This window comes from Rattus norvegicus, chromosome 6 (assembly GCF_021556685.1).
Source record: "Rattus norvegicus strain SHRSP/BbbUtx chromosome 6, alternate assembly SHRSP_T2T, whole genome shotgun sequence".
NCBI lineage: Eukaryota > Metazoa > Chordata > Mammalia > Rodentia > Muridae > Rattus > Rattus norvegicus.
In genome coordinates, this window is record NC_141539.1 from 54,672,461 (window position 1) to 54,697,477 (window position 25,017).

Below are 25,017 nucleotides of genomic sequence, written 5' to 3' on the forward strand. Positions count from 1 at the left end.
CCAAATGAAAGCAATAACAAGGTTGTAATTCTACCCTGCGTGATGGAACTATCTCATGTGTAGCCACAAATGCATTACTTATTTTACAATAGATGCCAATGTTCCTTAAAGAATGCTTGGTCTTTTTGTCTCATAATTTAAATATGATAACCACTGATACTATCTCAATTGATGTTGTAGTACATGATAAAGAAAATGAGTAAAGAAAACATTATATCTGTTTAATATGTGTGTGTCTGTTTGTGTGTGTGTGTGTGTGTGTGTGTGTGTGTGTGTACACAAACATCCTTAAGAAAATAGGACAGAGCACTTACTCAGCTAGTATTTTTAACTCTGTTCACCATTCTATATTCCATCCATGTGTAACAGGTCTTAGCAGGCATTGGGGGTTTTTTCCTGGAAAAGTAACCCATAATTTTATTCCTTAAGCATCTGTGCCCTTTGTCATTTTGTTTGGATTGGGTTGTAGTAGTTTCCAGTTGACCTTAATACCAGGACACAGTAACACCAAGAGGTAACCTAAAGGATCTTTTGTACTGCCAATCTAATATTCCCTTCCTTCATTGTACAGAAGCAATTCAAATTCCCCTAGCATTCTGGATCAGTTACTCCTCCCAATGCTGGTAATCCTTTCTTTGACCATTCATTTAAAGGCATCAGAAGCTCAAATTAGCAAGTCTCAAGCTTCAGTTCAATGGAATGTTTCTTTTACTCTGGCATGAACCCAAACTTCTGGTATAATTTAAGATTGTGGGGTGGGGCAGGAAGTAAAAATTGCCTTAGTTTCTCACAGGGGAGATAGTGAGTGAAAGATAGCATTTCCTTTCCTCTCCTTAATTCCTGGATTAGTGAATCCCAGGTGCAAGAGAAACCACCATATATAATAGAGGCTGATTCAAAGCATATACCCACCTTCTGGAACACCCTGCCCTGGTTCTTAAGTCTACTGTCATGTAACTGGTACCATAACTGTCTTTAAACCATTCCACCATTCTACTAGGCTAGCTGGCTGCTTCAGGATAAGGAGAACATCAGTCAGATCAGTAGAGGCAATGAGCTTCGGCCCACAGTGTACTTCTCTGGCTATGAAGTGAGTTCTTTGGGTCAGAATAAGCGCTGTGTGTGATAAAGTGACAGTGAATAAGACATTCTGCAAGTCCACCAATGAAAGTTGGGGCTGAAACATTTAGTGCAAGATAGGCAAATTCACTCCTGCCTTATTTCTGTCTTCTGAAGCCCTCTGTTGTAGTTCCTCTATGCATCCCTAAGTATCTTTTCTCATGCCTGGGAGGACCCCACATGTGCTTGCATTTGCTGCCATCTCCATGTGGAGGTGTCATGCGAGTCAGTTTAGCTGGATCTTGCTTTTAAGAAAAAGGATTTATTTACTTTTATTAATACTATTTTATAAAATCATTTTCACTGGTTGATATAGATGAATCTCACTTGGGTGCCCCATGGGCTCTATGGACATGGCCTATGAGCTCTGCCTATCTGCTGCTCCTTCTGGAGTCTTTTTATTTTATTTTATTTTATTTTTTTTGCCACAGACTCTATCTTTCTGGTTCTTCCCAAATGTATCTTGCCTTGATGTATTATAAATATATTATCTTTTCATCCAGTCACCAACCTCCTATATACTGCTCTTGCCACTCTTGTAATGTAACCTTAGGGAAATCCTCCTATTAAGTTCCTAATGTATAGTATTGTTACCAGTCAGATTCCTATATTACTATCAGAATGGTTTTCCTAAACTAAAATCTTGATTGCGATGGTATTTTCTTGTTAAACCTCTCAAGTGGCTGACTAGCACCTCATTAATGGACTGGTGCCTCTTGATCTTACCCTTGCCTGACTTACATCTTCCCTCTTTTCCAAATCTACTTACTTGTGCTTTTCCTCTCTCCATCTCCTGTGTTGTGTGCTCTTCTTTCCCATAGCAGGGTGGTGAATGCAGGCTTGCCTTTAGGTCAAAAGCAAGAGATCTCGACTTTATAATGAAGAGAGTCCCATTGTTACCCTTATATTTCCCATGTGGACCACAAATGTCAGAGTGATGACTCATCTACTCAGAGTAGAGCAAGTTTTTCTCACTTTGAAGTCTCCAATTCACCATATTAAATGGAAGAATTAGCCCGTGTATTACTACATAAGGCTGCTTGAGATAACTAAAAGCCTTTTCTGTATTCGTGTCTATTGAGAAGATAGCTTTAGTTTGTTCAGAGCTGTATGTTGATTATTATTTAGTTTATTGATTCCTGATGTTTAGCCTCCGAAGATGAATCTTTATTTTTGCTTCTGAAAAGTGAGATATGCGATCACATAAGACTAAAACTCTTTTGTGTGTGTTTGGTGCGGGGGGGAGGGGACAGGACTAAATGTGGCCTTTGATGGAATTGAAATCTGCAGTGCTCATCCCATGAAGGAGATGAAAGCAAAGGAAAAAAAAATCACAGAAAACAAAGGAAGGGAAGGGAATCATAAAAGGCGATGATGAAAGCCCATGGCCGCCCGTTGCCCAGACACCCTGTAATAGATGCTTAGAAAAAGGCAAAGCTCTTAGATGGAACTTCCGTATTGTGGCTTAAAATCACATCACCATGGAGGCAGGAAATGATGTGTGGAATAGAGATAAAACTCTGTTCCAAAAACTTTCTCTTACTAAATCTGAGACGGGAAATGAAATACTTTCCCTAGAAAGTATAATTAATTTATTAGTTAAAGAATCAATTTTACAAAAAAAATATCAATTTTACTTATATTTTTTAAGTTACAAAAAGTTGCCACTGTTGAAAATATTTTATTATTTCATTTTAATATGTAAATTTTCTTAAGATTCTTTCTGGAGAGAAAATTTCTCAGTCTATGAAATGTGTCTCCAAACATGTTTTGAACCACTTCTTTTTGCCTTCGCCACCACCCAGCAAGAAAAGTAGTTCACATTTGGAATCATGTAACTGCACTTTAAAAGGAGCCGTCTGCATCCTTCACTTACATGACTACCTCGGAAAAGCAAAGTTGGGTCAATCTTAATGTAGACGTAACACCAGGAGGTGATGGTACCCACCTTTAGTCCCAGCACTAGGGAGGCAGAGGCAGGCTGCTGGTTCGAGGACAGCCTGGTCTGCAGAGTGAGTTCCAGGATAGTGAAAGCTACAAGGAGAAACCAAGTCTTGGGGAGAGAACGTAAAAATTTCAGGTATCAAGAAAGTTGATTTTGATAGTATGGTCAAATCAGACCTGGTGAGACATACATGGTAGTGACAGCACTGTTTGAGGCAGATGAACTGTGATGGGTTCAAGGCCAGTCTGCTCTGTCTGCATCACGAATCTCTGTCTCAGAAGAAACAAAAAGAGACTCTTCCTTGTGTTGATCAGGAATTTTGAAATCTCTCTCTTTGGGTTGAAGTTACGGTGTTAGACAAGGACCATACTGTCTCCTGAGGCTCAGTAGTCTGTACACTATGTTCTAAAGTAGGCTATTGGAGCCTGCAACAGTGTGAGGATTGTTCAGTGTCTCCAACAAGAAAACATACTTAAGTCTACATTTGTCTTGGTACAGAAAAAAGAAACAAACCTTAATGTTCAGGGTTATTATTTTTAAAATTTACAGACATTCACCTTAAATTTTTTTGTTTTTGTTTGTTTGATTTGGAAACATTATCTTACTATGTGTGTAGCCCAGGCTGGCTTCAAACTCAGGATCCTCTTGCCTGAGCCTCCTGAGTGTTGGGATTACAGGTGTGCATCACCATTTCTTGTAAATACTTTGTGTGTGTATGTGTGAGATATATGTGTTTGTACATGTATGCATGCAGATGTGGAGGCCAGAAATCAATCTCGTGTCTTACTTTTTCACTTCTAACTATGTTTGGAGACAGTCTCTTACTGAGCCTAGAGCTAGGTATTTTGGCTAAACTAGCTGACCACTAACACCTCCCAGGATATAATTTTCTCTGTCTGATCGTGCCTTTATGCTTAGAATCCACACCCAGGGCCTCATGCTTGTCAATAAGTACTTTATTCACTGAGTCATTTCTATACCCCCAATACTTTTTGATAGTGGTAAAATAAAAGCTAAAATTTTAACATCATAACTGTCTAATTCAGTAATTTAGGTGACACTAATACAGTAGTGTTACATATGCACACCATGTTTTCAGAAATCTCTAAGACTTTAAATAAATACATAATACACACATATATCACAGATTAAAAATGTTTTCTTTGGCTTATTTTATTTAGCATGTGCCTGTAAAGTTCATCTAGGTTTTAGTATTTGACAGAATTTATTTTGGTTTTAACGCTGAATAATATTATATTATACACATATACCATGATTCTTTTTAATATGTTTTCATCGAAATAAAATGATATCACTTCTCCCCTTTCTTTCCTCCAATCCTTCCTAACCGCAATTACATCCTCCATGCTAAAAAGTTAATGACCTTTTTGTTTGACTATTATTGTTACATACATATATATGTGCATGAATATCTATGCATAGATGTACATATATGATCTGCTGAGTCTGTTTCTTTCTGTCTATGTATATATATGCTGTCAGAACTGACCATCTGCTATGGGGGCTCATCCTAAGGAGAGGATAATTCTCCTTCCACCAGTCATCAGTCACCACTAATTCCTAGTCTGGGGGATGGAGGAGCGGGAAGTTTCTCCCTTCCATGTTAGCATGTCCATTGACAGCACCATTTTGTTTATGTAGCCATTTCTAGGCGAGACTGTCTCACAGCAGATTCCAGGTTTTCTGATTCCTACAGACTTTCTGCCCCTCTTCCAACATGTTCCTGAGTCATAGATGCAGGGGCTGTGGACTAGATGTATCCACTGAGGCGGCTCCCCATGGTCTGTGGATCTCTGGATTGTTTAGCTGTGGTTTTCAGTGACGGTCTCTATTTGCTGTAAAGACAGGCTTTTTATGGGGTGTGGTGCCACAGTTATCTGTGGGTATAAAGCTAGCATGTAGCGCATAATAAGGAACTACGCTGGTCTAGCAAGTGCTGGTAGCAGATTCTTTTCCAAGGTCCCTGTTCTCATTAGTGCCAGGAAGCTGGCTGGGTTTCTAGTAGCAGGCAGATTTTCCAACTGTAGAGTGGACCTTAGTCTACTTACCTCACTGTTGATTGCCCCCAACAAGAGTGCTACTCGCTGCCCCTTTATTAATATCTTACCATGGTATTGCTGGATTACTAGGTGACACAGCTGTGTTGCTTGTTTTCCTCCCTGGCAGCTTGCATAGGAGTTTCTGGTACCATGGAAGCTAGACCACAGGAAGAGGCTTTCAGGTCAGATCCAGGTTGAATCATCTGAGTCCCATGTCCTAGGAGTGCAGTGTCTTCAGTAATAGGGGCCCATCCTGAACACCTGAGAGAGAGACCCAAAGCTACAGTGATCATCTGTATCATTTTGGGATTTAGTTAGCCTATCATAGCCAACTATTCAAAAAGAAGTTTCTCATGCCTGGTACTAGGGTGTGTGTGTGTGTGTGTGTGTGTGTGTGTGTGTGTGTGTGTGTGTGCGCGCGCGCACGTGTGTCTGTGCCTGTACATACACTTATATGTATTGTATATAATTTTAGGTAAAGATAAGATAACTCCCTAGCACTTTATTAAATAACCTTGGTATGATTTACCTTTCTTCCCTGCATTGCCTTCTGTGTTGACCACCTATCCACTAATACTTCGGGATTTTGTAGATTGCTTTCTCTTTGCTTTTGTAAGTGATGGTGCAGTGAGTCCAATGAGTGTGTAAAATCTCTCTATCTGAGATAAATATTCAGAAGTAGGATTAGTAAACCATATGCTTACTCTATTTAACATCTTTGGGGGGTGGGCAAGAGCACGCCACAGGTGATGGGACTTCTCCCTTCCCTTGCCGTGAGAAGCACTGGGCTCACCAATGTGCACTGCCACACACCGCTTTTTATGTGGCTTCTGGAATTCAGTGGCAGGTCCTAGTGCTTGGGTGACAAGAACTTTCCTCACTGAGCCATCTCCACAGCCCTCCATCATGTGTAATGCCTCCAGTATTTGACTTTCCTCTCAGAACTGTGTGTGAGCTCTGTTTGGGAACCTCGTTGCCTTAAACGTGTTATGTTTGGGTTTGTTATTTTTGCTTTTGCTTTCTGTTCATTGCCACATGTAGCTGAAGGACTACTGAATAAAGGCGACTGAATACCCAATGGTCCTGGCTCAGAGAAGGCGCTGAAATGACAGGCTTCTTCTCTCTTGCCGCACTCGGGTAGTGGCCGATATATTAATGGGTATAATGTGTCCCTTCTGGCTCGTGATGTTGACCCTACTGTCACTTTATTTGGAGAAATGTCTACTTAATTCCTTTCTCTAATGTTAACTGGCTCGTCTTTTGTTGTTATAGAGCAGTGTGTTCTAAGCATTAACCCCTCATTGTGTCTGTGACGGGCAAATATTCTTCCTATCCAGTTGATTTCATTTACAGATTGTTTTTATTTACACACTGATATTTTTCAGTTTTAATGCCAGAATTATGTCCACAGTAATTATAGTGGCATATGTTGTCTTGGAGTTACTTCACCTTTTCCTGTAAGAACTTTGCTGGTTTAAGTCTTGTTAAAGTCTTCACTGAGTTAATTTTTATTATGGAGTAAGGTACAGATTCTGCTTCATTTTTTTAGCATGTGTATATCTAGCTTTCTCAGTATGTGGATCAGACTGCACTTTCCTTGTATAGTCTTGATGCCTTGCTATGGAATATATGACCGTATGCATACAAAGCTTTGGATTTTTGCTATATATTTTGTTCTGCTGGTGCTGGTTTTGTATCTGACTCTTTGCTAATAGTTTTTAATTTAATTTTTACCACACTGATAGTGTTTAATTATTAAAATATATATTATATAGTTATTTTAAAATTAGTATATACATACATAGAATTAAAATACATAGAAATTACCATATGAAATTAGTATATTTATATTTCAAAACCAGTAGAATACTACTGACAGACATACCTTAATATAGTTGTTCAAATTTCTTAGAATGTAACTTTATTCTAAAATGAAATATTTTTCTTTTTTAATTACTTTTTTGAGATTTTCAAAAAATTGTGTGTATGGCTATTTTGCCAGCATATACAAGTGTACCATGTGTATGCAGTGTCTATTGAGTTCGGAGGGCAGAAAGTAGGATTAGATCTCAGCCATGTGGCTGCTGGGTCCTCTGGAAGAGCAGCCAGTGCTCTTAACTCCTGAGCCACCTCTCCAGCCCCTATACTTTCTTTTTTAAAAATTTTGTGTGTATCAATACTTGCCCTTTCTTTTCAGTCTTTAGTTATAAAACATGCTCAAATTTGAATACAAGTATCCTGATACTTTGCATTAATGGTAAATCTGTCATTTTTGTCTTTTTCTTAAAAATTTCTAACAGGATTTTGAGCATTCTCTTTTATAATGCTCACTATCCTTGGTCTGAGTATGCTTGGCCGATCTTGTTACCGTTGCACAGATTGCTTGTGTATATCAGAAACCGAAGATGATAATAATCCTCATTCACCCAGGCTTTATTTTGTATGTCATGCACTGGCCCAAGGCTCTCTTTCCCTCTGTAATCTTCATACAGTGCTGCGGTGATGGTTCTCCTGCCAGCTTGTCTACAGACGAGGAGATGAGGGCTGAGGATGTCTACACTCTTGCCCAAAGCCGTGGGGCTAATGAATAGAAGAGCAGGATAGGATAGCAAGTAATTGCTCGGATATAAAACAAAACTCGCACCTTCTTTATCTTTCTGTTGGTGACTTTATTATGTATGTGTATGACCAAGTGTCTCTGGGTGAATGTGACACGTGTGGGTGCACTCTGGATTAGGAGTTACCAGTAGTTGAGAGCCAGCGATAGGAGCACTGGGACCATATTGGGTCCCCGAGAAGAACTGTCCTTTTACTACTTGCTGAGCAGCTTCCAACCTTTGCTGCTTATCTGCAAATTAATGAGTGTTCTCCTGTTCCATGTCTTTGGCTTTCAGGATGGACAGCCTGAAATTTTATACATGTTTTGGAATGCAGTCATTCTGGCACTCTCCTCTCACTTTCATGCAGCGACAGACTGTAAGTTACCATCCATTTGGATTCATTTCAGATGTTTAGTTGCTTTAAAATTTGATGTCAGAAGTATTGGTTCATAAAAATAATTTATTATGTTAAAACTGTCATTGTAACATAAATGCTTAATGTTTAATGAGGAATCTCTTAGCCATTTAATTAGTTTTAACATTTAGAGTAGCATTCTTTTTGTTGTTGTAATTGAGACAGGGCTTCTTTGTATAACAGCCTTGGTCTCCTGGAACTCACTTTATAGATGACGCTGGCGTCAAAATCACAGACCCTCTTGCCTCTGCCTTCCAAGCACAGGGACCCAAGGCATGGGCCATCACTCCCAGCTTACACTAATATTCTTAACTGAGCTGCATATTTCCTGTATAGATAGTTTAAAGCAGTTGATGTTAATTTAGTTAATGCTTTATTAGAGTGAATTCTTTTTAAACTGAAGCTATAAAATGAAAATTTGATATAAACAGAGATATGAGCTGTGAGTTACACGTTGGTTATTAGAATATGATGCTCTTGGGCCTATCTGATGGCTCAACAATAAAGGCCACTCAAGGCTGGTGACCTGTGTCTCATTTCAGGATCCACATAAAAATAGAGAGAATTTACATGGTTTTGTGTGAAGTGCTGTTTATTAATATGCTGAGCTAAATAAGATGTTTTGCTTAAAACCAAACCAAATTGAAACAAAACAAACAAACAAAATCCAAGTAGCAGGAACTGGTTCCACAAAGCTGTCCTTCGACATCCACATGCACACTGTGGCATGCAGGACTCCCTCCATGATAGCTATATACAACAATAACAAGTTTAAAGAAAAAATAGGATCCACAGAACTTTTTTTGTTGTTATTTCTATGAGACAGTACCTCAATATAGAGCTAAGGATGGCCTTGAGACATGGCAGAGTATCTAAAAGCAATGAAATATGTATCTCAGCTTAAGTGTGTACTTAATGACCAAATTCCAGAAGCCTTTTGTGAAAAGGCTTTAAGAGTTTGCGTATAATTAAGTTTTTATCCACAGTCCCTCACTAAAATGGCCCACTGTGTAGTGAACCTTGTTCAGACTGAGAAGGTGGAGTTGAATGAACTGGTACTTACTTGCTGCTTCCTCTTCACCCTCTAACAGCTGTGCTGCACAGTTAAGCAGCTCCTTCACTAGGATTGACTGGCTGCTATAAATCATCCTAATCAGGCTATAAGGTGCTATTCCTCTCCACATTTGGTTTTCAGTTTGGGTGAGCTTTAATGAACTACAATTTATATAGAGTAGAAGCTCCCAATTTTAACATAAATTATGTGAATGTTGGCAAATGCTTATATATTTGCATTGTTATTACAGTTAAGATGTAGAAAATTTCCATCACTCCTCAAATATCCCTCATTCATTTTTAGTTAATCTACTACTTCGAAAGCAGAACATACTTCTCTCTCCTCCCAATCACAGTGAAAGGGAAATGCAGCTGTCTCCATTCTTCACAGTTGGTGGATGGCAGAAAAGACATCAAAAAGGGAAATTGTGTGTTGGAAATCTTTATGAAAACACACACTTGAAAAGCCCTGTTAATATTAACTTATGTCTTAGGGCATCATGTGTTGTGATAAAACGCTGTGACCAAAAGAAACTTGTGGAACAAAGGATTATTTCATCTTAAATTTACTTCTAGGTAACAGTCCACCACTGAAGGAAGTCAGGCAGGAACTCAAGCAGGGAAGGAACTGGAGGCAGGAACTGAAGCAGAAGCCGTGAAGTAATGCGGCTTACTGGCCTGCTCACTTGTATTTCTCTCTTATATTATCCAGAACCATTTTCCCAGGGGTGGCCCCACCCACAGTGAGCCGGGCCTTCTCAGATCAATCAGTAGTCAAGAAAATGCCCTCCAGTCATATCTGCAGACCAACCCTATAGAAGGATTTTCTCCATTTGACGCTGACTGTTTGTGGCAAGTTGACATAAAACAGTCCAGCCATTGTCATGTATTTTAAATAGTGTGCTCAGTCCAGTGTAACTTTGTTAACTTGATAACTGTCCTGAAGTTTTTAACCACCAGTCTTCCCGGAAAAGCCTGTTGTAAATGTAGGTAATGCTTTGCTCTCACCTCTTCTGTGTTTCCACCTCCCTGTTCCTACTCGGTTCTCCCTGTTGACCAGAAGCCCATTTCCATCAGGACACATCCTACAACGCCCTTGTGCTTTCTTTCCCTCCGAGGCTGATACTGTGTGCAACTGGTGTACAGCCACAACCTCACCAATTAAACATAATGTACTAAGATTTAGTTATTTTTTGATCCAAAGTCACATACATCTTGAAAATAAGAAGAAGTTGACACAGGCTGGCTCTCATCTGTCACAGCAACTGCTGCAACACAGTCATCTCCAACTCAAGTTAATGCGGAATAAAGTTTGCCACGGTTATTTCTAGACCCTGGACACTGTCGGTGATTATGAGGAAAGGAACGAGTCCAAACTACCAAGTCATCCAGCTTTCTGCCGAGCTGTTCCAGACAGCTGTACACAACACAAGAGTCACGGAGTGCCTCTCACATAGTCAGGGTTCTCTAGAGTAACGGATACTAGGATTACTGTCCGTACATAGAAAGGGGATTTATTGGAATGGTTTACAGGCTGCACTCCAGCTAATTCAACAATGGCTAGCTATGAACGAAGCGTCTGAGAGTTTTGTAGTTGCTCCGTGCTCAGTCCACACAACTGTAGCTGGTCTCCGGTTGTGCTGCAGTCCTGAGGGAGCAGACTTCCATACTAGTGCAGGAAAGATGTGCTCGCATGGGGAGGGAAAGCAGGCAAAGAGCAAAAGCTTCCTTTTGTGTCCTTACGTTGACTTCTAGCAGAAGGATGGCCCAGATTAAAAGTATGTCTTCCTCAACATCAAGATCAAAGGCATCTATCTTCCTGCCTCAAAGGTACAGACTAGAAGTGGATTCACCCACTTCAAACCAAGCAAAAATATCTCTCACTGGTGTCCCTTCCATTTCTGGACTGTAGTTTGTTCCAGATGTAGTCAAATTAAGAACAAAAGAATAGCCATCACACTGGGTTGGCTCAGTTGAGCCTAAGCACAACAAAATATGTCGCCAGCAATATAGAATCAATTACATAGCCAGAATGTAATTAGAGGGTGCACACCTGGGAGAAACAGCAAAGTAGGATCCATCCCTAGGATGCAGAGACAGTGGAAAATCAATGGAAAGAGTCAAACAAGAGTTTAAAGCCCTGTACAAGCATTTACAATTGCTCAAGTGTTTCAGAGTAAGTAAATCGACAATGTAAAGAAACATATGCTATTTAAAATTATTTCAATAAGTGAGAATAATAGCAGATTTAACCCTAAAGAAGGAAAGGTTATTCCAAGCAAAGGCATGAAGAAATAAAGCAAAGAACACTTTGACTTTCAGCATTTGTGGAACTTATAAGTCTAACATATATGCCATGGGAGTCTTAAAGCTGAGAGAGAAAAGGATCAAAGAATTGTTGAAATAGTCAAACCATCTGTGTTATAAACTCAGTAATGCTTGTGTGTGTGTGTGTGTGTGTGTGTGTTTGTTTGTATGTCCGACACACACACAATTAATATATTGAACTGAATTCTCCAGTATGACTATTGGGACAGAGCTTGTTGTGTGACTTTTTCTGGGGAAATTTGAAGAAATGTCTCCTCATTGTAGATAGGACTGACAGAGCAGTGAAAATCTTCATGCAATCCCAGCTTGGTGAGCCAGTGAATTTATTAGGGCTACTTATGCAAGCATGAACAAGTCAGGCTGTACAACTCAGCAGTCTCCTTCATGACTCTGGGAGCTGCAACATCACGAAATCTCATGCCAGTCAATTTTACTGTTAGGTGTGATTGGAATCGTCTTGTGGAAAGGGGGTTCAGAAGTTCTGATCCTCATTCGTTCCCCTCCACCCACGCCACACAGTGGAAGTTAACGAGGTGGACGTCCTCACAGCTGCTCCAGCATGGAGGCAGCAGCTGCGCTGCCAGGGTCTTATGGAAGAGACTGTTAAATAGCACCATAGGCTAAGGCCCTGATCTCGTGGAATTTATACCCTCATACGAAGGAGAGCACTCAGAGCTTGCCAGCTGTGAGGCTCCTGGCAAGCTGGTAGCCATCATCAAGCCAGAAAGAGAAAACGAGCCCCATCTGGGTCCTCATTTTGGCTGCTGTGGTCTAGCATTGTTAAATATTAAAGTGTATGCTATCACTTTGTCACAAGTGCTGTGAGATACAGGGTTGCTACAGACGTGATTCTTTTCCTTCAGTGACTCTTTAATTCTTTTTACTTTTCATTTTATTCTGTCTGCGTGGACTTTCTAATATAAGCATCCCTTGGCATACATCTGGAGCCTAAGAACAAGTTTTGGAAGTTGATTTTCTCTCTCTTCTATGCGGTTCCTGGAATTAAACTTGGGTCGCAATCACTTAGAGTGGGCACTTTTACTCAATGAGCGATCACCGTCATAATTTGTTTTTTGTTTTTTGTTTTTGGGTTTTTTTAAGATTTATTTTATGTATGTGAGTACACTGTCACTGTCTTCAGACACACCAGAAGAGGGCATCGGATCCCATTACATATGGTTGTGAGCCACCATGTGGTTGCTGGGAATTGATCTCAGGACCTCTGGAAGAGGAGTCAGTGCTTTTAATCGCTGATCCATCTCTCCAGACCCATAATTTGTTTTAAAATTTTTTTCAGTATGATATTATCGACTCACCAGAACCATTAGCATAATACAAATATCTTAAACTTTTTAAGTATAGTATGTTTATTCTTTGAAAAAATCTTAAGCTTATGCATCTTAGAATATTCTTTATTATTGATTTTCTCAACATTTTTCTTGCAGAAATTGTGTAACAGTTCTGTAAAGTATCTCAAACCACCTCCCCACAATGTGAAATTGGAGCTCCAGTAGCAGGTCTGATCTGAAGTGCCCTGTTTGGAACCCTCTGTGGCTCCTACTCCTGCTTTTTCTGTTAGATTGCCTTCCCTTGTGTCTCAAACACTGAATTTCACCCGGGTTTGTGCTGGTGGCCTTTGCTGTCTGCTTCAGACACAGACTAAACCTTCTGAAACTTGTTTGAAGATTTATTAGCAAAGTTGGAGCAGTGATTAATCTAGGACTAATTACTTCCTGCTTCAGGGGCAGAACATTTAGCACCTTTCCACATCCCTAGGATGCACTATGAGGCTTCCACCTACGCTGTAAGGAACAGAAATTATTTCCAGCCCCGTGCGACTAACAGATATCCCCTCTAGCTTTTGGGATGGGTGTTTCTCCCTTAGGGATTTCCTCACACGCTGGGAAGAGTTTGCCACACATTCTGGGTGGACCCTGCAGGTCTGCGTAGTGCTCTCCTCTCAGCTCCATAATCTGATGTGCAGCTCTGTCAACCCCATTTCTGTGCTGTGGCCTGGAAATTCCTTCTGAAAAAGCAGGCAGGCAGACTCTGTGTCTTGCCTATCAGAGATCATGTCAGTGATGTAATGTGATTGATGTAATATGAAATGTCTTGGAAGCCACTGTCTCAAAGATTGCCTTCACTAGTGTATGCAGTCATATTGGAGGGTCAGTTTGGCTCTTTTGTACCATCTCAACCAATCAGAAACAGAAGTCCTTAATCTGGTTTTATTACCACTTACAACCACCACTACTATTATCTAATCTCTATTAGATTTGTCTGTCTGTCTGTCTTTCTATGTATGTAGGTATGTATGTGCCAGTGTACATATGTAAAGGTCAGAGGGCGACTTGTGGAAGCAGGTTCTCCCCTGCCATGTCTTGGACACTAAACACAGGTCTCAGCTTGGCAACAAGTACCTTTTCCTATTGAGTCATTTTCTATGTGTGTTTTTTAAAGATTTATTTATTTTATTTATAGGAGTACACAGCAGCTGTCATCAGACACACCAGAATCCCATCAGATTCCATTACAGATGGCTGTGAGCCACCATGTGGTTGCTAGGAATTGAACTCAGGACCTCTTTAAGAACAATCATGCTCTTAACTGCTGAGCCATCTTTCTAGCCCTGTTGAGCCATCTAATAGAACTCCTACTCTAGTATCAAAAGTAATGGTGCTATTGTGTGTGTGTGTGTGTGTGTGTGTGTGTGTGAGAGAGAGAGAGAGAGAGAGAGAGAGAGAGACAGAGACAGAGAGAGAGAGACAGACAGACAGAGACACGGATTTTGCTCATCTTTCTTTGCCCATCTTACTTTTTCTTTACCCATTCCAGATCTCAGTACTTAACATCCATTTTGCTTTACCTCATTTTGTTCTCTGAATAATCAGCCCTCTGAAGGCAAGACAGTGCTTCATTAAGAAGCTCAGATTCTGAATACCTTCTTCCACTTTAGAGCCGGTTTCTCCTACTTGACCTTCAGCAGCTGCATGGACTTTTCCTCCTCCTCCTTGAGCTGTGCATTCACTCCTGCCCAGTCTGGGTTGGAGAAAGCTCTTATCAGCATCATTGGTGCTTTGCTCTCTACCTGGGAATTCTGGTTCCTTCTAGAATGTAAACTTAGATTTTTCCAGTCTAATCACACCTAAAATATGAGCCTTCCTCTTTAGTTACTTTTAGTCTCTTCTCTGTATTTCTCATGAGAGTGATTCCTGCTTTTGTCTTCATTTGCATTCTGTCTGTTTCTTAGCTAGGTGTAACTAACAGGTCTGACTGTCTAACACCGCTCTAGTGAAACTCTTCTCTATAAGGCTACCAGTGACCTACTTCTTCATTGTAAAACTCAGTGTGTTTTTCTGTCCTTACCTCTTGGGGCCATCTGTTTGTGAGTCAAAGAAGCTACTGAGAGGAAATATAATTATTTTAGGCAGGGATTCTCATTAATATTTCACATTTAGAGTAGCCTGTATCTTCTGATATCATTATTACTTTAATAACTTCCTTGGGGAGAATTCCAAAGTAAGTTGTTTGTCAAGCACCCTCCGTTTTTTAGCGTGCAGTCCCTGTAGTGTGTCGTAGAGCTTTTCACATTCTAGGCAGGCTGTGTTAAGGAATGTAGCCATCTGCAGAGTTGAAAATTACAGACAAATGGTAACAGATTGTCTAAGTAATATTTTGGCAGAATGTATCTAAGGGGAATTTTCTTAGTTAGGAACATGTTCCTACTGATTATGAATGTTCATGCTTAGCAAAAATAGTCTACTAGAAAGTAAGTTCTTGGGTTTGAACAAACAACAAATTTAAATTTATTCAAAAAGTAAAATGCTAAACCTGTAACCATGAAGATAAAATTAATTATTGTAGCAAATCCTTTTAATTATCTGTGGGTCATGATTATTTCCAAAATATGGTTTCTAAGCCTTTTGTCCATTCTTTTCTCTTGTAGTTTCCAGATAATAATATTGACTCAGCAACCTGTTGGGTTATGATTCATTTTTTCAAGCAAGCAAAGTAAAAACAATTTCTTTTTCTCATTTGAGACTTTTCCAAGAATTTCTCATTATAAAAATGTTTCATTACTCTCCATAGCCCATATTAATAATTTATCTGCTGTGTCTAATTACTACCACCACCTGAATGTTTGCCCCATAAAACAGGAGTGCTCCTTGTCAAGGTGGCATCCTTGGTGGCCCACAGTGGGATTCAGTAAACAGTACCTGGCAGACAGAAATTAAAGGGAGGGGAAGAGGGAAGATGCTGCGTCCTTCCATGAAAACTTAGTATTTAAAAATGGTTAGGGATTGTATAGAGGTGGTTCAGTGGTTAACAGTACTGGCTGATATTCCAACGTTTGACTCCTAGTTTACATTATATCTAGGTTTAGTGGTGTATGCCTTTAATCCCAGTACCCAGGAAGCAGAAGCAGGTAGGTTTCTGTGAGAGCAACTTGGTCTACGTAGTGAGTTCCAGGCCAGTCAGTGCCACAAAGTAAGACCCTGTCTCAAAAATAAATAAAGAAAGAAAGAAAAGCAAATGTTATAAGACTTAGAACAAATAAGGTAGATAATTATGAGTACTTTTTTTAAAAAAAATATTAGAGCATTTGGAAGGCATCAGTACAACTATCGGGAGTTTTTGGACAGCCTGAACTATACTACACCTTGTCTTAAACAACAGCACAAACAAACATTCTGGCAATGAAGTTCAATGATGCATTTTTCATGGCTGGGGGTATGGGGTAGTTCCATTTTGTTGCTTTTTTTGGGGGGGGGTATGTTCATTGTACATGGTCCTGTGTTACATCTGGACATTACCTAAGCCCATAATGCATTTCTGAGCACATTCCCAATATCCTCCTTCCTTCTTCCTCTCCTGCCTGCCTCTCCTTAGTCCCCTTTATTCCTTTAGACAATTTCACTTCACTTCTACTCTGATGCCCTATATACATGCAGGACTTTATATAAACAATTTAGTTCTTAAAAGTGGAGGTCACACACACACACCGGTGTAAGACTAACCTCATCTTTAGGTAAAATGCATTTTAGAGTTTTTGTTCTTATAATCAAAGCATTTTACCTTAGGTTTTGGTTGTTGTTGTTTCGTTTTGTTTTGTTGGTGTATGTGTATGTGGTGCTAGAGCTCAGATGCAGACACATCCTCAAACCTTGGCCTTTAGTTTGTTGGTTTGTCTTTGAGATAGGTTTCCACTGTAGAGCCCAGCTGACCTGAAACTCAGTATGCATGCTGGCTGATCTTGACTTAGTAATCTCCTGCATAAATTTCCAGAGTGCTGAGGTTATAGTGTGTGCCACTGTGCTTGGCTTCTCTGCATAGTTTCAATGAGCCAATAAATCCTCGTTTTCCTGATGTGATGGTATACCTAAGATTCTGGCATTCAGCAGGAAGATTAGACACTAGCATCAGTAACAGGGCGTTCCAGGTCTATTTCAAAACCACAATAGCAAGTGTCACCCGATCTCAAAGTCATAACAGTAACAATGACAATGAAAGCACCATCCTGAGCATCCTATATAAACATGGAGGAGGAAATTGGGAGCCTTTTCAAAATGAGGACTAGTTGTGAGGACTTGAGAACAGTTTATGTGACCTGGAAGAAAGTAAATCAAGTCAGTGCTTAGATTTGACAGAATACCTTTATTTAATTATGGTTATTTTTTCATTGTAATTTTGATTGACTTCCTATGTTCCTTAATTTTTTTCTACTTAAAAATGTATGGTAGTTTTATATCTAGAAGAAATGTCCAAACCTCAAGGCTGCTGTAACCAAGATCAAGGAAGAGTGGCCTGTGTCCTCAATGCTGTCCCTCTCCTTTCTAGCCTTTGCTGAGCCTGTTTAGTGCTTTCTAATTTCTGGTATCGTACTTTTTCAAAAGATATTTCTACTTATTTTATTATTTTATTCGAATAAAGCCGTCCACCCATATTGTGCCCTCGTGTCTGCTGTTGGCTTCTCTTCCTCCACACGGCCCTTAGTCCTCCACATTACATGTGCTGATGGGTCATTTCCAATTTTGTAGTGCATCTTTCTTGTCAGTGAACTGTAAAGTATTTACCATAAGACATTGGGTACTTTCTCATTGAGCTAATTCAGACGATACTAATTAATAGGACAGTTTCCTACAGTTTATTGATAATAAATTCAGAAGTACAGAATTCATAGGCAGAATAATAGCTTTCAGAATCCCATGTCCAGAAACTATCTGGAACCATAGCATAAACAGCAGAAAGAATTTTGCAGATATGACTTTCAGGTTTTGAGGTGGGATTATCTTGACTCTGGTGCGTGAACACATTGTAATTACACAGTCCTGATAAAGTAAGAGGGAAGCCAGGGAGACAGAGACAGTAAGAGAAGCAGTGACTTAAGGCCTCTACTAGCTAGGCAGCAGCGTCAACCAAGGACAGGAGGTAGATGAAAAGGCCAAGAACCCATTACCCTTAGGGGATTACTGTAGCTGGTCATAGAGGGTGTGGAGGTATGACTTCAATAGGCACTGTCCAAAAAAGTGCTCAATGTGGTATGTCGATTTCAACTCCTATTGGTTTTATATATGAGCTTCATTTTTCCATGTTTCTGTCAACCCTTGGCGTTTTTAGTGTTGTTGGGTTTTGTTTTGCTTTGTTATTCTTGTGGTGTTTTTGTTCAATCACGTTTGATTTAATTTTAATATATTTTATAGATGTTGCTTTTATAGCTTTTTCATGAGCACATTCATCATTTTTATTCTCTTTTATGGGGTATATGTTAGCTTTCTGTGGAATTATCAGGCTTATTAATTCATAAGATTTATTTGTATATTCTGATGTATTTCTGTGGAGTCTAGCTGTGTCTGTGCAAGCTGACATCGCTGTTGACTGACCAGGCTTATCAGTTCCTGGGATTTATCTCTATAATTACTGCTTCCTCTCTGCTGCCAGTGAGTTTGTACTGGCTATGGGCTTGACTTGTCAGCAATGCAGTTTTAGTCTGTCTCAGTCCAGCTTTCTTTCTTCCCTCCTGTTCCTTAGACATTCTTATTCTGGGCTTTCAATGGAGAAGTTGAATGGTTTTTGTCTCCTAAATTCAAATACTGAGGCAGATCTAAATTGATGCTCCAGTGGTTCTAGGAACTCTCTTGTGAGACCTATCTAATTAGAAGATAGAAATTAAACAAAAACTCCTAGAAACCAAGCAACACTGAAGTAACAATGTGAGTATTAGGTGTAACATGTAGGGGAAACTTGTATATTCCTCTCCACTGTGCCATTCATCCTTTACTCTGTTGAGCCTTCTGAAATGTGTTGAAAATAGGAAGAACTGTGAACTCTTGAGTACGTGGTTATGATATTATTACTGTTGCTAAGTTAGATTATTGTGTGGGCTGTGGGTTGAACTCCAGTGAGTGCTTCTAATAATAATTAAAAAATTTGGATCTCTTTTTCATAAAAGATTTATTTATGTATTATTTTTCTGTTTTTTGTGTGCATGTGTGAGTTTACAGCACCAAATGTAAGCAGGAGCTCCGGAGGCCAGAGAAGGGTGTCAAATCTCTTGGACCTAGACTTACAGGCAGTTCCTAGCTGCCGTGTGGGTCCTGGTCCAACAGTAGGTCTTCTACAAAAGAAACAAGTGTTTTTTTTTTTGAAAAGTCTTTATTTTTTAATTTGAATTTTTAATGTTTTAGAGCTTCACAGAGAAGTGCTGTATTTATATTTCCCTTCCTCCCCCCACTCTCTTTAGTCCCTCCTATGTGCCTCCCATCCCCTCTCAATTCTTGAGTTCTTCTTTATTGGTAATACATATGTATTATATGTTACACACATGCACTCACAACCTACTGAGTTCATTCAATGTTGCTCATATGTTCATGTGTTTAGGGATGACCACTAGGGATTGGATGATGCGTTCATTTCCTGAAAAAAACTGATTCTTATTCTCAGCAGCCATTTGTTGTCTGTGGTCTTCATCTTAAGGCAGAACACTGAGGTTTTCTTCATCTGTGTTCGCATGTCATCTGGTGTTGTGATTATGCAGCTCTTGCTTAGACAACTTATTACTGAACTTTCTTTGTTGTGTCTGGAAGATACTATTTAGCAGCAGGCGTCCTGGTCCTCTGCTCTGATCCCCTCTGACACTGTTGTACAGTGAGCCTTAGCAGGGGTTGTATTGTAGCTGTATCAACTGCGACTGTGCACTTATGGTGGTTTATCTTTTGCTGTTTGACCAGTTGTGAATCTCTGAAACTGTTTCCATCTGTTACTAAAAGAAGCTACTTTGATGAAGAGTGAAGGCTGACTTCCCTGTGGGTAGAAGGTTAAGTATTTGGAACACAGTTAGAAACTGTGTTGCTTTAAGGAGAATGGCGGTAGTAGGTTTTCCTCTAGTTTTGTGGCCTTTCAAATCATGGCGAGTTGGCTCATGAGTTTCTTCCCACTGAAGGGGCCTTGAGTCCCCTGATTAGTCCCAAGATAAACGTGCCACCGTTGTACCGTTGGAGACACCTGGCCGGGCCAGTCGTTGTGGATTAGGCTTTAGAACTGAGTGGGTTCTGTTACTATTGATTATATATCTATAAACTATCTATAAACTATTGACTGCTTCTTGCCCATGTCGCTCACAAACCACCCTTTGATGCTGTGAAAGCTCATCTTAGGAAGGAGTGAAGTAACTGAGGCCAAGAAAGACAAGCATCTCAGACTTTATTTTGTGAATCCTGGCTTTGAATCTGTAGATTTGGGAATATAACCTGAAGTAACCTTGGAAGCCAAGAAGTGGAAAGAGACTCGGGAATGGCAGGATAAGAACAACAGCAAGTCCTTAACTGCGAAGTCATCTTTTTAGCCCCGTGGGGAGAGGAAAAGAGATAAGGTAGAATGAAGTCGAAGTAAATTGATTCATTTTTCTTTATTCATTCCTCTAGCCACTAAAAACATCTAAGAATAAAGGATATTTCTGTAAACATTGAGCCCCTCTAAAACTTAGACTTGTTATCTTTAATCATTTTGTACCCCCTTGGCAATGGGCAAAGAGACAGCATGTTGTTATGTCAGTCAGGGGATGGCAGAGCAGATGGCAAGTCTTTGTTCGTCCTAGCCTGATGCCTGGCTTGATGGCCAAAGCTTGTTTTGTGCTGAGGACACCTAAAAATCAAATCAAATCAAATCCAGGCAGGAGTGTGCTCCAGAGGAGGAAGACAGACAGAGACCTGCAGGCCGCCCTACCACAGGCCTGCTCCCTGGGGCCCGGCATAGGCTGGCTGTAGATACCCACTTGCTGGAGGATGTCACCCTGGGGCCCGCCAGCCTCCAGCAGGAGCCACCAGCGTACGAGTATGTGGAGGACAAATGAGAGAGAGAGAGAAGTGGAGCAGCATAGGAGTTATGAAGAGAGATGGAACTGGAGACTAGAGGTGGAGAGGAGGAGCCTGTTGTGATTGGCCAGCCCTTCCACCTCAGGCCATGACCAGGTCCCAGCCTGAGCTGCTGCTGAGGGCCATGTCTGGGTTCAGTGGCAGGGGTTGGTCAATGTCTGTGGCTCATATTACCACTAGGAAACATGGGCATGGTTGTAGTTGGGGCAGGCACTGGGGATCGAATTGACATCCAGGGGCTATGCATAAATAGGTCCACCCTTCACTGGCTGCTGTGCTCTGAAGAACTGGCCCCTCCTTTCACCTGAACCAGCACTAGGGCCTGTGCCTTGCTCAGGCAGCACAGTGGAGCTGGCCCTGATGGCAGGGTGTGGCTGAGTCACCCCCAAGGGCCTGAGTGTGGGAGAGCTAACCCTGCCCCCACCCCTGCCCCTTGCCACCTCCAACAGTCAGGAAGGCAGCTTACAGAGTCATGAAATCAGGAGAGCCATTCCTGTCCCTTACCCGCTTCAGTCATGCACCTCACCTGGGCAGCACAGCAGAGCTCAGCCTGGTGTTGGGAGTGTGGGCGAGCCAGCTTTGAGGATGAGCACAGGAGAACTGGTCCTAATAATATTGTTTGCCGTGAGGCAGCATGAGCTTGTTGGCTGCTCACACCTCCATAGTCCATGGGGAGACAGGGACATAGGCTACATGCATGGTGCTTGTTCAGCTGGAGGCTATATTGCATGCAAAGAACCTTTGACATGGTTTACATATTGTCCCAATAGTGAACTGTGTAAAACCTGCCTTCTCTCAGCAGAAGGGCAAAGCCTCGCTCAGTATTTCTTTTTACTAGTATACAGTCAGATAGCCCTTGCTTTATTGATACACCCTGGAAGAAAATGTGTTAGGGGAATGCAGGGGCCAGTGATTGTTTCTTCATCAGCAGAGCAGGGAAGCCAAAGAAGTTCTTTCTCAGCTGTTTCTATTGGAAGCAGCTTTACTAGGACAAAACTAGTATAAAAACATCTGTAAACACTTAAAGCATACAAGTTGATAACTTTCGACTCATATAGAGCCTCGTCAGACCATCACATCAATAAAAATTAAGCCAAACCTGTAATGTTAGTACTCTGGAGGCCAAAGCAGGGGGATTACTGCAAGTTTAGTGCCAGCCTAGACTGCATAGTCAGTGAGTTCCAGGCCAGTATGAACTACGCAATGAGACTGTCATCTTCAAAACCCAAACAATAGGGAGACCTCAGTGGACATTCCCGCCTTCCCCAGGTTACCACAGTGAGACCTCAGTGGACGTTCCCGCCTTCCCCAGGTTACCACAGTGAGGCCTCAGTGGACGTTCCCGCCTTCCCCAGGTCACCACAGTGAGACCTCAGTGGACGTTCCCGCCTTCCCCAGGTCACCACAGTGAGACCTCAGTGGACGTTCCCGCCTTCCCCAGGTCACCACAGTGAGACCTCAGTGGACGTTCCCGCCTTCCCCAGGTCACCACAGTGAGACCTCAGTGGACGTTCCCGCCTTCCCCAGGTTACCACAGTGAGACCTCAGTGGACGTTCCCGCCTTCCCCAGGTTACCACAGTGAGGCCTCAGTGGACGTTCCCACCTTCCCCAGGTTACCACAGTGAGGCCTCAGTGGACGTTCCCGCCTTCCCCAGTTGCTATGCTTTCTGATTCCTTCCCACCTCATCTCACCCCTCAGCCAGTAAACACTGATCTGCTTTTCATATCTGTATGTTTCTATGTCTTAGAATTCTAGACAAATCAAGTGGCACAGAGGAGATTATGTGTTTTTATTTGTCTGTCTTTTTTCTGGTACATTCTTTTATTGAGGGTTATCCATACTTTACTGTGCTTTTTTTTTTTCTTTATTTTTTCTTTACTGTGCTTTTATTGCTACACATTATCCATATTATTTTGTCTGTGTTATGTGAGGTTTTTTTTTCTCTCATCTTGTTCATGTGTTTATCTTTTGATATTATTTGGTTGTTTTCAATTTTGGCCTCCTGAAATAAAAGTGGTTTTAATGGTCATGCCCAAGTCCTTATGTAGGCACATATTGTTATTTGTTTTGGATATCTAGCTGGGAATACAATAGTAGATCATTCTCTCTCTCTCTCTCTCTCTCTCTCTCTCTCTCTCTCTCTCTCTCTTTCACACACACACACACACACACACACATACGCACACACCCTTTTTCTTTGCAACAATGTATTTCAGAGTTCCATTTCTATATCTCCAAATTTTTATATAGACTTTCATTTTGATTCTTTTTAGTTTTAAGACATTTGAACAATTAATTCAGTTTTGACTGTATAGTTTTATTTTAAAAATCTGACTATATACTTTGGCTATAAATGCTTTGTCAAATATGTAGGGATTCGTTTTTCCACCCTGGTCTTGCCTTGTTCTCTTGGTGGTGCCTACTGAGGAAAAGACACTTTTGATGCAGATTCTCCATGATTCCTTTCAGTGATGATGACATGAGTTTGATATTATGTCTTACCCATGGGAAGTCCAGTTTCCTCACATACTTGTCTAGAAAGTTCAATTCTTCATGAATTGGTTTTTATATAAGCCATGAGGCTATTATATTGCAAGAGGTGTTATTAAATTGTTACATTTCTTGATATAGACCTTCACCAATTTATTTTTGCATTTTGATTATCATAGTTTTTAAAATCTTGCAATCCTACAGAGTTGTATCCTCTTTTCTCAAAAGTTAATTTTGCTATTCTAAGTCTTTTCCATAGGAATTTGTAGTAATTTTCATTTCTACAAAAGGTCTGCATTAACTTTTGTATGAGATTGCATTTCATGTACAGATTAACCTGAGCATGATTCCCCTGTAACAATAGCCTACTAAATTGGATATTATGTCTCTAGGTAGCTAGGTCTCCTTAGGTCACTATCATTTCCACATTGCTGGTTCTGTGGCAGGCTTCTCACTCCCGCTGTGGCCATCCATGTCAGAGCTGCTTTCCCTTAGAATTGTTATTAGGAGTAAATGTTAGGGTTTATTTTTCCCCCAAATATTTTTCTTCTGTTGAAATATAATGTGACTTCTTAGAAGTTTGCTAGTATGATGAATCACACTGGCTGATTTTAACTGTTAAACTAGTGATTAATTCCTGGAATAATTCTCCTCAGTCATGCCATATTCTTTTTAAATGTTGCTGGATTTCATTTGGAAAAGTTTTATTTGTAACCTGAGAAATGTTATTCTATTCATTTGTTTCTCTTTACTGTCTTTGCTTTTGCTATTAAAACAGTGGAACAAAACTAGATAGACACTGCTTACTAAAGAAATGGATGTAGCATATCCGGTTTTCCTATGTACCTATTTTTATCAATTATCAAGAAAGGACATATTCAACTAAAATTGTGAATTTTATCTATTTTTAATATAAATAACACATCAGATTATATGGGTTTTGACCAAATGCAATGAATTACTGGCATTATTTTCGAAGGTGTCTTTGGAACATTTCTTTAGTTTGTCCTTTAGTGTTGGTCTATTTATTATATATTCGTGTTAAAAGCAAATCCTGACTTACTATTTCTCAGTGCCTCTGACTTACCTAATACGTATTTTCCTTGGCAGCTTCTATGTTTTTGAAGCAAGCATTTGAAGGTGAATACCCTAAACTATTACGTCTCTATAATGACTTATGGAAGCGTCTTCAGCAGTACAGCCAGAATAGCCAAGGAGCTTTCGGTACACGTGGGACAGCCGACCTCTATGCTGACCTCCCTGACGTGGACGACGATGCACAAGACATGTCCACACTGAAGAGGCCGGATTATGAGTATGCGCTATTTAACTTGATGAGGGCTACTGACATTTTAGGCATTCTGTTTTCTACTTTCTTTATAAATTAGAAGCTGGGAATAGGGTAGCTTCTAAGACTTTGGAATGATTGGTGTGTTTGCAAAGCTTATCCTGTAAAGACTAAATTGGCCTGTGGCCGAGCATTGTGCCTTCTACCAGACTGGGTGAAGTTTAGCCTGTGCTGCGTGACTGGAAGCCGGGTGGTAAGCACCTGCAGTCTTTGTCTTTCAGTTGATCTAGTGTGTGTTTAAACTACCAAGGAGATAAATCTTATGCTGGATCCTTTCTTACTTGAT

General features: G+C 40.5%; 1 protein-coding gene across 4 annotated transcripts in view; it reads left to right on the forward strand.

Moving 5' to 3' along the window:
• The window catches only part of Cog5 (component of oligomeric golgi complex 5), a 310,546-nt gene that overhangs the window by 176,162 nt on the left and 109,367 nt on the right, over window positions 1–25,017 (forward strand). For all 4 annotated transcript variants that reach the window (XM_087553191.1, XM_087553193.1, XM_087553190.1 and 1 more), the window contains 2 exon segments: window positions 8,019–8,100; window positions 24,494–24,698. In XM_087553191.1, the coding sequence (XP_087409317.1) occupies window positions 8,019–8,100; window positions 24,494–24,698 (287 nt within the window).